Source organism: Alexandromys fortis, unplaced genomic scaffold (genome assembly GCF_014885135.2).
Source record: "Alexandromys fortis isolate MF-2015 unplaced genomic scaffold, M_Fortis_MF-2015_v1.1 scaffold_26, whole genome shotgun sequence".
Classification (NCBI taxonomy): Eukaryota; Metazoa; Chordata; class Mammalia; order Rodentia; family Cricetidae; genus Alexandromys; species Alexandromys fortis.
The window spans coordinates 6,449,933-6,466,083 of record NW_026067894.1 but is presented as its reverse complement, the minus strand read 5'-3'; the positions used below and the strand labels follow the sequence as shown (position 1 = coordinate 6,466,083).

The window sequence follows — 16,151 nt, the reverse complement described above, 5'->3', positions numbered from 1 at the left end:
TATTTATTTATTATGTATACAATATTCTGTCTGTGTGTATGACTGCAGGCCAGAAGAGGGCACCAGACCCCGTCACAGATGGTTGTGAGCCACCACGTGGTTGCTGGGAATTGAACTCAGGACCTTTGGAAGAGCAGGCGATGCTCCTAATCTCTGAGCCATCTCTCCAGCCCCTACAACTTAAACAATTTAAATTCACCAAGTCAATAGAATTTCTATAGAATCAATTCACTATTTCACAATAAGAGAACCTCACACTGCATTGTGGTAACTGAGCACCAGCTGTTGCCGGGTAATAACACTGGCCAATTGAGAAAGTCTGTTTTACTGAGTTCTTTGTGACAGGGGCTGTAGATGTGGCTCAGTTCTTGGTGCCCAGCACCCATACTGTAGCTCACAAAAGTTCATAACTCAAATTCAAAGGAATCCAACGCCATTTCCGGCTTCCACAGGTACAAGGTACACACAGTGCACACACACGCAGACAAAACACTCATAGACACACCAACATAACTAACTATTTTATGGGGTGATGTGCCATCTCCCCTGCACAAGCTCCTAACACAGACTGTCTGGTCTTCTTCAGAGGACGGCCTTTTACTATCAGTTCACTGCCCGGCAAAGGGCTCTCTGAAAGGTCTATCTGCTTTTTCTCTTACAGGTGACAAAGTCATCTTATGTCACCTAGGAATTAGGACTCAATACAACATTCAGGCTAACTGCAATTGTGTGCTTGGGTCTTCCAGCACCAATTCCTGCTCAGAACTGGGTTTACAATAAGCAATCTTCAGACAAGGTGGTAGAGTGAACTGGGCAATCATTTAGTAACTCTAGCTAGGCACAGTGGCTTCAATTGTAATTTCAGTACTTGGCAAGTATTGAGACAGTCCTAAATCCGAGGCCAGCGTGGTACACATACTAAGATCCTGTTAAAGAACAAAACATCCTCCTCCAAAAAGGGGTTTCCCTTTCTCTATTTCACATGGAATAAGCATAGGAAAAAGTAAAACAAAACAACCATTCTTGTACAGTTAGTCTGCCATGGACTCATCCCCAACACACACCAAAGTTACAAACAAAACAACCACATTTCCCCTCTTTTGTATCTACAGACACAAAAGAATAAACTAACCAGTTACTGCCTAGTTCTCTGCCCACTAACCTGTACCATTCTTCATTCTCTTGCTGTGCCTGAGCTGACACCTTGGGTCACATGTTCGTATGGGTTTCTTTAAGACTGAGCCTAACGGAACTCATGTATAGTTCAGGCTGCCTCCATCTCTTAAGAACTGGGATTAGGGGCGTGTGCTGACACACACAGCCTATGACTGACATTTCTAGAAGACTTCTGGTTTCTCACTTCATGGACCACCCTTAACTTGGGACTGCTAGCTCTTCTATTTCTGTATAACTGGTAGAGTATTACCAAGAATCCCAAATGCACATGACCAGTAACAGATCAGTGCGGCTGTTCATGTGCACAAATGGATGGATGGTTCTAGAACCTCCCATGGTTGTGCAGCCATTGCTATTCCTCACTCCCCAGCTTATCCCAGACACCAAGGATTTGGCTGCTCTATTACCCAGACTGGCCTCTAACTCAAAATCCTCCTGCCTCAGTTTTCCAAGAGTTGAGATTCCAAGCATAAATTATATACCTGGCTCCTAACTTCTGTTTCTGCATAGTCATGTGTTTTGGGATTTTTCTATAAGGGAACACACATTTACTATGTGATCTGTTATGACTAAAAATGCCTGAACACACACAACACAACTTTCACAGTAAAGACCCAGAGCCACCATGAGTCCCTCGGACACAGTACCTTCGTCGCGGTGGTGGGGTGGGAGATCTGCGCCGCCGAGGAGGAGGGGGAGGAGGAGGAGGAGGAGCTGGAGAAGGAGATCTTCGCCTTCTGGCTGGTGGTGGGGAGGGACTTCTCCTCCTTCTACCACTAAAGTAAGAGTTGATTCTCAGTCAGTAAGATGTGTAAGCAAAGGCCCCAATAACCCAAGGCAGAGATGTACTCTGTGTTCTCTATGTTCCAGAGCATGCTTTCTCAGGCTAAGGCTGAGACCCTGGGTAGCAGCCAACATTAAAAACAAAATTTAACAATCAATGTTTTACTTTTGAAATGGGTAAAACAGAGCTTTGTAATGTTAGCTTCTGAAATAGCTATCTGGTTATAACATAAACCATCCAGCAGAGGAAGTGAAATTTTTCAAAAGATTATGACCAGAACATTTTTTAGATGGGATACACATGACAATCAGTTGAAAAACTTATCTGAGACTTATGTGGACTACGTGAGGGAAAAATCCAGTCAAGCTGGGCCTTGAAAAGGCTTTTCAGGTATTTTAATTCTTTGAGAAACATTTAAGATGTTAAACAGACACCAAAGGCTTAAGGCCCAAGCTGGAGACAACTGCTCCAAGCTGCCCCTTCTCTACAGTACACAGGGCACACAAGTACTCTACCTCTCTCAGCTGCACCTCAAGCCTTTACCATCCTAACTAAAAACACATGTGCAGCACTGAAGAGGAACTGGTATCATACTTAATGACACCCTGAAGACAAACGACAAAGCCAGGATGAGGCTGCCCTGGGGGGCGTGGGGTGGCTAAAAATATACTCAAGAAACAAACACACCCCAATTCTGAGTTCTGCAACAGACTTAAATAACGCAAGTAACATACAAACATGCATTAACCAGCTAGAAGCTGCTTCAAGGAAGACAAGGAAGACTTAAATGTAGGCTGAGCTACTTTGTCCCCTTTGAGGCAAATCGACACACATCGAGAGAGAATCAATGTTCTTGACTCCTTGACCAGCCAGGACTAAAGGTATGAACCTAGAACTCAGTTTCTAAAGTTTACCAGGTCCCACCCAGCTTCTACTTGAGACTCCATAGAGAAAAGCCATAAATCCACAGATCTCATTTCCAACCAGATTTGATTTACATCTGCAGATGATCTGATTAAATGTACTTCATCCTAGCACTTTACATAAACATTCAAAATCATGTTTAATTTTATCCTCCCTAAAATATACTGAACTGGGTAGTAGCAGGCAGATTTCTGAGTTTGAGGGCAGCCAGGTTGACACAGATAAACCCTGTCTCAAAACAAACATCAAAAATATGATACTGACCCATAATTCAAAATAACTTTATTTTGTGTTAGGTGTGGCGGTGCACCCCTTTAATCCCAGCTCCCAGGAGACAGCAGCAGGTGGATCTCTGTGAGTGCTAGGTCAGCCCGGTTTACATAAGGGGTTACATACAAAGACCCTATCTGAAACAACTCAAAGTTTGTTTTGCTTTCTGATAAAGAGTCTCATTGCATGGCCCTGGTTGGTCTCTGCATCCTGAGTGTGGCACTGTGCCCAGGCGAGTGGTGATCTCTAACAGCTTTAAACTAGAAGCTACTAATAAAACCTAAAACCACTGGGCAGAGTAGAGAATATTCGCTTTTGTTGTTGTTTCTTGAGACAGTTGTCTCTCCACAGAACCCTGGCTGTTCTGGAACTCACTATGTGGACCACTAGTGTTAGGATTAAAGGCATGTGCCACCACACCCGGCTAGAATATTAATTAACACTATCCTGTGTAAAGCAATTTTTGATGTTCAGTTAAACAATTTCACTGAAGTCAGAAGTCACTACAGTTGGGAGAAAAATATTTTTGTATCCAATTTCTTTCTTTCATATCTCTATTTTTCATTATCATGAAACAGTTCCCTCTACAGCATAAATATTCCACTGTTCCATGACTGCTTCCCAAATGTCTTTCTAAAAGAATTTAAAATGGGAAAAGGTAAAACAAGAAGCATCTCCACTCCCAAGCAGTTTAGACAGGGGGTGTTCAACCTGTATTCAGAAAAGGAATACAGACAGATGTCAATGGCACAGGTCAAAGACCTTGTGTGGACACTACTTCTCCCTGTGCCTTTCTTACTTGTGAGACAGGTCTGAACTAAAAGGGTTTTTTCTTGTTGTATGAGGCAGGGTTTCTCTAAGTAGCCCCGGCTATCTTGGAACTCACTCTATAGAGACTAGGCTGGCCTTGAACTCAGAGAGAGCTTCACCTACCTCTGCCTCCTGAGTGCTGGGATTACAAGGTGTGCACTGTCACGCCCAGCCCATTATAAGATTTTTATATAGGGTTTGGATCTAAAATATTAGTTTTATGGTCACATAAACATATGATCAAAAAAAAAAAAAATTCAGTAAGTGGGAGGTAGGAGGAGAAAGCCAGGGCTGATGAGGTGAGCTCAGCAGATAAAAGGTACTTGCCACCAAACCTGAAAAATTGAGTGAGTTCTATTCCCAGGACCCACATAGTGAATGGAGGGAACCAACTACTACAGGTGTCCTGTGGTGTGTGCCCCTACACAAATACAGGACAAATATAAATACAGTGAAGACTTTGACCTCACAGTTCCCCATACTTCTGCAAAGACTACAGAACCAACTCTTACTTTCATTTTCAGCATTTAAGTTTCTCCTTTAGTTTTTCTTGCTTTCTTTAAGTCACCCTAATACAAAGGTCATCCCCTACCGGGTCTAGGGAGTCAGAATTACCAGCTTAGAAAAGGTTGTAAAATCAACACTTCACATGTAGCTTTTCCTAACACACACCAAACCAACTCTAGACTTTCTCCACTGACACAATGCATCATCTGTAAAGTGTGGACAGTCACCTGAACAAAAAATGAAGAAAACTTGGAATGTCACCCTAATTTACAATAATTGTGTCTAACCAACCTTTTAGTCACTGGCGATTGCCATCGTTTTCCCATCTGCATCCTGAGAGCAGCGGAGAAAAACAAACGTCAAGAGCTCTATTCACACAAGTTAACTTCTTGTGGAGGCATTGTTTAAAGCTTCAAAATGTCTGGAATTAATGCTGTGATTTAACTGCTCTTTCTATCCATGCACAAATAAGGCAATCACTCAAACCTTGTCTAGTTTTAATGTTAAGAACTACCAACAACAAGAAAAAAACCCAAGCTATCCAAAACCCCAGACCCCACATCTCTAATGACAGGAAGAATCTAGCCCAATGCTAAAATAATTTTGCGGCCCACCCTGTAAGGTACAGAGCAGTCAAAAGCATTAATGAAGGTGGTTACCGAGGGGAAGTCTCCTTTTGGCGCTTCCGAGGTGATGGAGAGGCACTCCGAGAAGGGGAATGTCTCCGCCGCCTGCCTACCTCACCATTCTTCACATGGGATCTCTTGGGCCGCTCATCTTCTGAGGTGGAAGAGGAGCCAGAGTCTGTAATCACAGAGCAAAGAACAACAACAAAATATCACACACACACACACACACACACACACACGCACGCACACACGCACGCCTCTATCGCTCTCCCCACTCCCCTTTACACTGCATGCTCAAAGTCCTAGGTTCTACCCCAGCACTGGGGAAAATGTTAGTGGCTAAGACTCAGCGACACAGTATTTACCTAGTATGGCATAAAGTCATAGGTTCAATTTTCAGTACCATCACAAAAATTTAATCAGGACAATTCTAGTGACAGTCAACATCCCCACACCCAGCAGAAAACTAGCCAACACAAGACTCCTATAATATCAAGAGTGCATCTTGTTGCATGGTGGCTTAAAAAAAAAATCAAGAGTGCAGAGGTCTGAATACATTTCTAAGAAATCTAGGGATTTTAAATCAGTCTTGTTGGTGCATGTCCATCTTATAACAAGGGAAGTAAAGGCGGGAAAATCTCAACAAGCTCAACACCAGTCTCAGCAACATAGTAAGTCAAAGGTCAGCCTGTGAGCACGAGACTATCTCAGAAACAAGACAAAACCAAAACAAAACTAATTATTCCCAATTAACAAAATAAAGCTTCAAGAGCAGGCCCTGGGTTCCATGCTAGCAGTAAAAAAGCATCAATAAGTTACTTGAAATACAAAATAAAAATTGTTGCCATAATAATTACAATAATCCCCAGAGGGACTGGGGTATGGCTGTTACTACAGTGCTAGCCTTAGCACATGTCCCCAGCACTGCATAAAATTGGCTACAGTGGTGCAAGGCTATAAATCTCAATATTTAAGAGGCAGACAAAGGAAGATCACATGTTTAAGGTCATTTGTGGCTACAAGGCAAGTTCAAGGCAAGTCTGTCTCAAAACCAAATCAAACCCACCAAAACCCAAGAACAGAGCATTTGACTTAAACATCAGGCTTCCGCATGCTTTTTCTTTAAGCCAACAATTACAATTATCAGAAAATTTCATCTGCCTACTACGAAACAAACAAAATACCTAAAAGCAGCCTTAATACCCACCAAAAACAAAGAAACAAACAAAATGTACTAGCAAAAAAATGAGATTCACGAAACTAGTTAAGGTGTCCTAAAAGCACAGACTCCGGATATTAGGGATACATTAGTTATCCATTTTCATTTTCTGTTTTACTACTGTGCTCTAGGTCAATCACCTTATTGTTATTAATGCTGGGAAGAAAGCCCAGGGTTTTGCACTCGGTAACCTGCACCAGACCACACTCCTGGCCAAATTTATAACTTTCATAACAATGTAACAATTTAAAAGAAAAATTTAAGGGCTTAAAATAAGAAAGAAGCCTGAAGTGGTGGCACTCGCCTTTAATCCCAGCACTCCAGCACTCGGGAGGCAGAGGAAGTCGGATCTTTGTGAGTTCGAGGCCAGCCTTGTCTACAAGAGCTAGTTCTAAGACAGAGCCCAAAGCTACAGAGTAATCTTGTTTCAAAAAAAAAAAAAAAAACAAAAAACAAAAAAGAAACATACATAGTAGCCAACTGAGACACCGAACTTCCCAGGAAGGCAAACACTTTGTCCCTCACGTCCTCCCATTCAGAAGCAGGGCTCAGAGGTTAAGGATACTTGCTGCTCTTCAGGGGTCTCGATTCAATTTTTAGCACCCAAATGGTGGCTCAATAATAATGTCTACAGCTCCAGATACCAGGGAATCTGATGCCTTCTTCTGGTCTCCTCTGAGATCAGATATACACATGGTGCACTGATATACACGTAGGTAAAACACTCACTTGTATAAAATACATAAAAAGAGCGGGGGTGGGGAGGGTCCCCCCTCATGTAGTCCAGGCTATCTCAAGTTCACCATCAAGAATAAGTATCTGACCCTTCTGCTTCCACCTCCTGAATGCTGTGGTGTGTCTGGGTTTGCTGTTTTTTTGGACTCTCACTATGTAGCCCTTAAAGGCCTTATACTCCCCAGGGACTCTCCTGATTCCACCTCCCAAGTGCTGAATTTACAACAGATGTGGAAGCAGAAAGCATTTTCTTGGTGTCCATACCAGACGATGACTGCTGGTTCTGTCGTCTGTACTGGCGCCTCTGCTGCACAGAATCAGCTGCAGCCATCTTGCTGCCTTTGTCTTCTTCTGAAAGACGGGTGCATTTAGAAAGTGTCTCTTTAGTTTCTCAAAGGTAATGTGACAAACGACAGGAAAATAGGCACTCAAACCCTCACCAACTACTAAACTTATTTACTGCAAGTAAAACTGGGAGAGATGAATTCGACAAACATTTCAGCCAGCTGTAAAAACCCAGAATTATGTCCAAATACAGAAGAAAAAGAACAAGGTCAAGATGAATAAAATAACCACATACAGAGAACACTTAAATGCTGGAGCTGGGGATCTCAAACAGTCTCGGTGATGCCAGTTTTAGCTGTTCTCTACTGTGCTGCCCGTACAATGACTCGCCAGCCCAAGGGGAATAATCAAATATGGACGGGAAAAGAAAAAGCTGACCTGTAGAAAATCATTACAACTTACCAGACTCAGACAGCTCCACTTTTCTTGGCTTGGGTGCTGGTGACGGCGATTCTCTTTTCTCAGTACCTTTATGTTTTGTCACTAAAAACAAGTTAAAAAAAAAATACACACAATAACAAAGAACAGTGATTTATTTATTTATTTTTTTTCGAGACAGGGTTTCGCTGTAGCTTTGGCACCTGTCCTAGAACTAGCTCTTGTAGACCAGGGATCCTTCTGCCTCCCGGAGTGCTGGGATTAAAGGAGTGTGCCACCACCGCCCAGCAAGAATAGTATTTTAGGGGCTGGGGAGATGGCTCAGCGGTTAAGATGCCTGCTCTTCCAAAGGAGCTGAGTTCAATTCCCAGCAACCACATGGTGGCTCACAACCATCTGGAATGAGATCTGGTGCCCTCTTCTGGCCTGAAGACATACAGACAGAATATTGTATACATAAGAAATAAATATTTAAAAAAAAAAAAGAACAGTATTTTAATAGTATAAAAGTGTGCATGACTGTTCACATGAAAAACTTAACCTAATTGGAGTCCATGTGCTAAAACCAGCTGGATGTAGTGAGTGGTATGTACGTGTAATCCCACGACTCCTACGGCAAGACGGGGAGGTGAAGATGAAGGAATGGTCTGGAGGCTTGGACCAGCTGGCCTGGAGCACACACAGCAGCAGAAAGCAGGGAAGCCCTGCCAGAGAGACCATGTCTCAACAAGGAAGAAGAGGAGAATCAACTCCCAGGAAAAAAAAATTTTTTTTTTAAAAAGAAAAGAAACTAGACAGGTGGTAGGGGCACAAGCCTTTAATCCCAGCACTCTGGGAGGCAGAGGCAGATCCAAGTATTAGTTTTTTTACCTGTGAATGACTAATGAATTTCAGTAGGATGTCTTTTTATTTTTATTTTTTTTGGTTTTTCGAGACAGGGTTTCTCTTTAGCTTTGGAGCCTGTCCTGAACTAGCTATTGTAGACCAGAGTGGACCTCGAACTCAGAGATATGCCTGCCTCTGGTTAGGGTTAGGATCTTATTAAAACGCAGTTATACCTTCTTTAATATTCTAGGAATTGTCATAGACTAACTATGCAGAGTAGCAACCACGAGAACTGTTGGTCTAACACTTCAACCTTATCTTTGTTAAAGTGACCAAAGAGATAATTACCACTGAAATATCACACACAGTAGACAAGTCCTGAACTACTTACTGAGCCACAATCCTTTAGTTAATGATCCTACTTATTAATGTTATTTGGACAAACCACTGAACTGGGGTGAGAATAGTCAACACCTAAAAATTCATAAAAGCAATGGGCTGAGTGAAGCTCAGTGGTCAAGAGCACTTGCTGCTTGGACAGAGGACCCAGGTTGGTTTTCAACACCCGTATGAGGAGCTCACAGCTACCTGTAACTCCAGCTCCAGATAGGATTCTGGCCTATGGACACCTGTTTAGTATGTATATCCCCTACCACAGAACATACATAATTTTGAAAATTATAACAGAGGAAGCCTGAGACAGAACTGCAAGCCTAGATTACATAATATACTATTCCCAAGACTTTAAAAGACAAACCAAACCAAACAAACAAAAAAGGAAACCGCCTACATGTCAAATTTACTTTCTCAAAGTAACAAATTTTAAAACTATCTGGAAGGTGGCTTGCTTGGCTATAAGAAGGCATTTTTTTTTTTAAAGAAACATAACTAAAATTAACATTGCTTTTATATTTCCTGAGATAAGGTCTCACTACTGTAATGTCAGAAGTAAAGAAGTGCACTATCATCAGGTAGTGATGACACATGGTTTTGATCCCAGCACTCCAGAGGCAGAGGTTGGGGGAACCTTGAGTTCCAGGACAGCCAGGAATACACAAAGAAACCGGTCTGGCGGGTGAGGGTGTGCGCTTGCACCACCACATCTAGCCAACATTACATACTTTGTTAAACAGAGGGAATAAACACACAGGAGGGCTCATCTTGGCTTGATGTCCTCATTAATGACTTAACTTTAATAACAGCGTATTTAGCACACACTTTATCCTACTCCTGAGTTAAATCACTCTGCCAGACAGTAGTGATGCATGCCTTTAATCCCAGCACTCGGGAGGCAGAGGCAGGCAGATGTCTGTAAGTTTGAAGCCAGGCTGGTCTACAGAGAGAGTTCCAGGACAACTAGGGCTGTTACACAGAGAAACCCTGTCTTGAAAAAAGAAAACAAAACAAAACAGAAATTCAAGGAGCAAATCATTCTAGCATGAAATAAGAAATTCAAAAGAACAACTCTAAAACCAGAATTCTGAAGCATTTCAAAAGTCCTATTAATTATTAATCTTACAGTGCCCAAAAGATAACCTGCAAAGTTAAATTACTGTAAGCAGAAATTGTAAAACACATCAAGTGTCCACAGAGCACAATAGTTTGGCTGATTCAAAAGGTACAGGACGTGCCAGGACATTTGACTAGGGTAAAAGTTCACGCAGTACTGGATTTTACTGATTCAAAGTCTCTCCAAACACCCTCGATGGGACTTTTAACTGCACTCCAAATGATTTACTGTCAAATCGCCCACTTTTCTTTCCTTCCTCCCATCTCAGCCTATTATCAACAGCAGCCCACCAGACCCCACAAACATCTGCTAACGAAGCACAAACAAGAACTTTACCATATTACAGCAGTGCCACGGTTCTAAGTGTCCAGAAATCCCCACAGCGGGCATCTCTGAAATCACACCAGGTAGAGACAACAAAGAACTTCATTCTGCCCTTCACCCTCCTCCCTAATCAACACAAAGGCATTTGGAGTCCGATGGTTCTTACTCTAACTGGGAAGGAACTTTTAGTTGTTTACGAAGTCGTTATCTTGGCTAAGTCACCTGGCTGAAGAGCCCGACACTTCAGGGTCTCTCCCAGCTCTCTCATTTCATCACAAGGGTGATCCCACACAGCGCACATCAATTCTGAGCTTTGGTGGACACGAAGGAGACTAAGCTCCCCACAAGCGATCTCGAGTGCCCATTCCACATGGATGAGGCATGCGTCAAGACAGGAGACCAGCACTGTGCAGACTCATAAAAGGTTACTAATGAATCTCAACAACTGCCCTATTCTAATAGAACTCCTTTTGGTCAGGTATTTTAAAATAATTCTTCTCTATAATCTAAATAGAAAAAACATGTACTTTTCTAAATAGTGGGAACACTTAAGAGTATCTTCCTCCTAGAGAGCTTTCCAGCTCTAAACAAAAGAAATATTCTCAATGTAAAGCTCACTGGAAAAGACAAGAAGGCTAGAGCATTAAGTATCAGATTTAGGACATGGTGAGAGGAACTTCAGAAAGGCTGAAATGTTCTCATCTTATATAAAAAGTAATACAGCAGGGAGATATTAGCGCACGCCTTTACTCCCAGCACTCGGGAGGTAGAGGCAGGCGGATCTCTGTGAGTTTGAGGCCAGCTTGGTCTACAAGAGCTAGTTCCAGGACATGCTCAAGCTACAAAGAAACCCTGTCTCAAAAAAACCACACACACAAAATAAAGTAATACAGTGCATGTTATAAAAATAGCTGTCTTAAATACGTTTTATTTGTCCCTGAATGAACTTGACATTAAAGTCAATAAAGATTTTGCACATTATTTTTATGGCTTGCCACCACCAGCAGATCCTCTTTCCACTGATCCTCGTCCTAACAGGTTTAAACGGTGGTGGTCAGTTTTCTTCTAGCACTCGGGCAGCCAATGGGCTTTCCCAACCCTCCCACCTACTCCATTCACCTTTCAGGATGCCCGTGTTACTCCAGTCCTAGCACCAAAGGCACCATTCGAATGGATCCTATCCTCTTTCTCCATATGTATTTTAGTGCTAAAGTCCCTGCAAGCCACAACTTGCTGCGGCTTTAACACTAACAAACTAACGAACATTCTACTCTTGGCTGGCACAATCACAAGCAATCAATTTCTTAGAAACCAATCAATCTACTGAACAGAATGAGGACAGCACCTAAGAACCCCACCTAGACCTTCAATCAATCAAGCAACCAATCAATCAAATCAATCAATCTTCTCTTGGGGGCATAAACGTGACCAAAAAGAGTAACAAAATACAAAATTCTCAAGGAAAGTATCAGACAAAAAGTCTTAAGAAAGGGTGTGGAGAGGGTGGGATAGTTAACTGGTCTCAGAGTAATAAAAAGAATCCTTACAGGAAGAACAAGTTCCAATTGTTACCAACTCAAACAATCCCAAGTGCTCTGCGGCACCACTGCCCACACAGAGAGCACTGGAAAAACAATCTACCTTTCCCTATCACCACCTCTCAGCAGAGCCCTGAGAACAGAAGGGCAAGCAGGCCATTTACAGTGTCACACAGAAAGTAATGCCTAGCAGCTTCTGCAGATGGGTACAACTGGGTTCATCCTGATGTCAAAGAGAACAAAATGCTTTGTTTTTACCTTTACCCGAAGTTCTTCCTGGAGATGCAGAAACACGACTTTTTCTTGTGCGGTTCGACTGCTGGGGGGTTGGAGAATGGCGAGTTTTGGGTGGTGGAGTTGCTGGAGACGATGGCCTGTGCCTTCGCCTTGGAGGACTTGCTGAAGGAGATAGCCTACGAGTTTTTCGAGGGGGGCTAGATGTCCTCTTGGGAGGCTTCTTTGGCGGTGACCGGGAACGAGATGAAGAGGACGAAGAGCTACTTCCAGACAACGATGCGGAAGAACGCCTCCTTCTGCGGAAGAAAGCATTCACTTTACCCCTGCATCCCTATGGAGGATTACTTCACAGTATGTACAATGTACACAAAATACAGCTAACTTATCCAACTTTTGAGTTTATGTAGCTAAGTACACAAATTACTTCAGAAAGATTGGAAACAAAACCATCACCTAGGACAGGAAACAGCTGTTTCTGAGAGTACATACACACACTCATCGTGGCTGTGTCTGAGCTGAGTGCTATATAATCCAGTAGCGAAGCAGCCTCTTCCTGAAGAGTGATGAATGAGCTGAGTTTGTACAGCTTTGGGGGTGAGAGAGCACTTCTCACTCAGTGATGTCAAGCAACTTTTAGGCTGCACTAAAAATATGTGCAAGATTTGAAATTCATTTAGCTACATAAACCTAGAAGTGGGGACCTCTTGAATTCTGCGGCAAAGTCTGTGGGCAAGTTTTGTTGCAATTACGTGTACCTGCAGAATTCACCTTTGGCAGAAGAATTCCTGAGAACCTGAAAAAAAGAAACCCTACCTTAAGTGTGAGATTATAAACTGGCTGAAAGGGAATCTTACACAATCTGCAAAACACTGTGAGTGCTAAATTGTTTAGTGCATACTAATGAGCACTGGCATTACTTCTCTCCAAAACAGAATGATCAATGTGAAGTGTGATGCCTGGAATTCCACCATATTACACAACTGTCCTAGCCACCAGCTGCAGCACCAATTCTACACACTTAAAAAGCATTACCTTGGCCAAGCGATAGTGGCGCTTTAATCCCAGCACTCGGGAGGCAGAGGCAGGCGGATCTCTGTGAGTTCGAGGCCAGCCTGGTCTACAAGAGCTAGTTCCAGGACAGGCTCCAAAGCTACAGAGAAACCCTGTCTCGAAAAAACAAAAACAACAACAAAAAGCAGTACCTTGACAACACTCCCCAAAGATGGTATTTGTTGTTATTAAAGTCTGAGTCTAAAAGTCCTACCTGTACAGACAGAATTTGGAGAAGCTTATTTATGTTTCCCCATTTTCTAGCTGCTGTGGTTTTTGAAAAAATATTAATTCAACAGCGTTTCCAAGGCTAGAGGTGTACTACAGAGTTGGCGCACACACTCAGTCTGAGTGAGGTCCTGGTTCAACCAGCATCAACAAGGAAAAACAGACAACAAAGTTCTGTCCAAAGCAGACTTGAAAAGAAAGCCCAGTCAACACAAATCGACATGACCGAAAATCCTTTTCCTGTGCACCAGGTCTCTCATTTTGTGTAAAGTTAGACACAATCTACTTCTATAATATATCTAAGATAAAAACATTTTATCTTATGCCTGTTTTAGAATGGTTAAACATATTAAACATTTTAGCAATGTTTAAAAAGAGTTAATACTATTGGCTGAACTAGATGACTGCCTAATTGCCACAAATGCAGCCATTGTAAGCTATTAGTAATGGCTCAATGTATCAAGCTTTCTTACTGGACTATCTTTGAACTGCCAGCCCGCCAATAGTTACCCGAGACTTACTAATTATGAAAGCACGGCCTTGGCTTAGGCCTTTCCCCAACTAGCTCTTATAACTTAATTAACTCATATTTTCTTAAATCTACATTCTTCCATGAGGCTGTTATGGCTTCTTAGTGAGGCACATCTGACTTGCGCTAGTCACCTAGGTTCCTCCTCCTCTATTCTCTCTTCCCAGAAATCCTGCCTATCTCTCCTGCCTAGCTATTTGTCACTTATCTCTTCATTAAACCAATCAGAAGGCACATCAAGCAGAAACACATCTTTACAGTGTAAAGGAATGGAATTATAAGGGAACTTTCCTCTGTCTGAGCTGCTATAAAAGGCTTTATTACAAAGCGTGGAAGAAATGGCTTAGCAGTTAAAGCTTTCTTTAGTGGCTCTCCAGAGGACAAAAGTTCAGTTCCCAGCACCTACAGGCTCACAACTGCCTGTAACTTCATTCAGCTCCAAGATTTGAAAACCTCTGCAGGTAGTCTCAGTCTCAATCTCTCTCTCTCCCCCCTCTACACATATTCAAATCTTTTTTTTAAATATTTATTTATTTATTATGTATACAATATTCTGTCTGTGTGTATGTCTGCTGGCCAGAAGAGGGCACCAGACCTCATTACAGATGGTTGTGAGCCACCATGTGGTTGCCGGGAATTGAACTCAGGACCTCTGGAAGAACATGCAATGCTCTTAACCACTGAGCCATCTCTCCAGCCCCCAAAATAAATCTTTTTATAAAAAAGAGGAACATTATAAAGGTACTTGTTGTGCAAGCCAGGTGACCCAAGCTTAATCCCCTAGAACCAAACAAAGGATAATGGAATCCAGTTGTGCACAGACCTCCAGGAACAAGTTATTGTGTGTGTGTATGCACAGACAAAGTAAGTTCTTAAAATGTAAGGTAAAATAGCAAATGAATTCTTTAAAAAACAGGTAAAATAATCTGATTTATTATGCAACCAGTTGTCTTTCAGAAGTTGTAATAAGTTACAAGTAGATGGGAGGGAAGGATGGTTCGGGGTGAAGAGCACCTGCTCCTCTTGCAAAGGAGATAAATGATCAGAACTACCTGTAACTCCTTTTGTCCTCTGGGGGTACTGCACAAAACACTTGTACACATAATATACATAATATACACTTATACGTCTTAAAAAGTCAGACAGAGGGGGCTGGAGAGATGGCTCAGTGGTTGGGAGCATTGCCTGCTCTTTCAAGGGTCCTGAGTTCAATTCCCAGCAACCGCATGGTGGCTCACGGCCATCTGTAGGGAGGTCTGGCGCCCTCTTCTGGCCTTCAGAATACATACACACGGACAGAATATTGTATACATAATAAATAAATATTTAAAAAAAAAAAGTCAGACAGAAAAGCAGTGTTTCTGTTTGGTGTGTATATGTACATGTACATGCACAGGACCTACAAACCAGTGACTTGACTCTTTCCCACAGCTCCGGATCGCCACACTTGAAGGCCATCATGCTGTTTAGAAGACATTCCCTACTATCATTTATAAGATCTGTCTTCCAGTGAACAAAAACCAAAAAAGGATCCTGAAATTATACCAAAGATCACCCTAAAGTGTCAGGAGCCTGCCACTAAGAGAGTCTCACCGTCTCCCTGGAGACCTACTCCTCCTGTGCCTTGGTGGAGGAGGCATCCGTCTTGGTGGAGTTCTTCTTCGAGGGGATGGTCGCCTTCTTGGGCTTGGCCGCCTTCTAGGAGAGTATGATCTGCCAAAACAGAATTAGACCCCAAATAAACTAAGATCAAGGAATTTCGTGGCATAATTTCCAGTGCCACAACTACTTGTGTGCATTCTGAAGGCGCACAGAAAAGTGGACTTCATATAAACGCAGAGTGACCGTCACTCTGAACAGACTGTGACACTGTTTACTACTCCACCTCCAGCATCAGCACTCACATCCCGAAATGTGTACTCATCCCAAGGCCACAACACACCTGGATCGGGATCGATGTCGTCGTCTTGGTCTAGTATGAGAAGGTGATCGAGAACGGGTCCGAGATCGTGACTTGGAACGTGATCGAGATCTTGGTCGGGTCTTTTCCTTTTCCTTTTTGGAATTTTTTTCTGGAGAAGGTTCTTTGGGCTCTGGTACAGGCTCGGGCTTGGGAGCTTTCAGGATGTCACT

General features: G+C 42.6%; 1 protein-coding gene across 8 annotated transcripts in view; it reads right to left on the bottom strand.

Annotated features, from left to right (window-relative positions):
- The window catches only part of Srrm1 (serine and arginine repetitive matrix 1), a 38,621-nt gene that overhangs the window by 5,060 nt on the left and 17,410 nt on the right, over positions 1-16,151 (bottom strand). For 2 of the 8 annotated variants that reach the window (XM_050152283.1, XM_050152243.1), the window contains exons 7-14: positions 15,961-16,149; positions 15,612-15,731; positions 12,233-12,507; positions 7,802-7,882; positions 7,319-7,405; positions 5,131-5,275; positions 4,763-4,804; positions 1,763-1,952 (exon numbers count right to left, since the gene is read on the bottom strand). The exons of 2 other annotated variants lie outside the window; for them this stretch is intronic. In XM_050152283.1, coding sequence (XP_050008240.1) covers positions 1,778-1,952; positions 4,763-4,804; positions 5,131-5,275; positions 7,319-7,405; positions 7,802-7,882; positions 12,233-12,507; positions 15,612-15,731; positions 15,961-16,149 — 1,114 coding nt within the window. In that variant the 3' untranslated portion in view covers positions 1,763-1,777. Of the gene's footprint in view, positions 1-1,762; positions 1,953-4,762; positions 4,805-5,130; positions 5,276-7,318; positions 7,406-7,801; positions 7,883-12,232; positions 12,508-15,611; positions 15,732-15,960; positions 16,150-16,151 lie in introns of those variants that run through there. 4 more of the 8 variants (XM_050152264.1, XM_050152253.1, XM_050152266.1 and 1 more) reach the window with 4 other exon arrangements.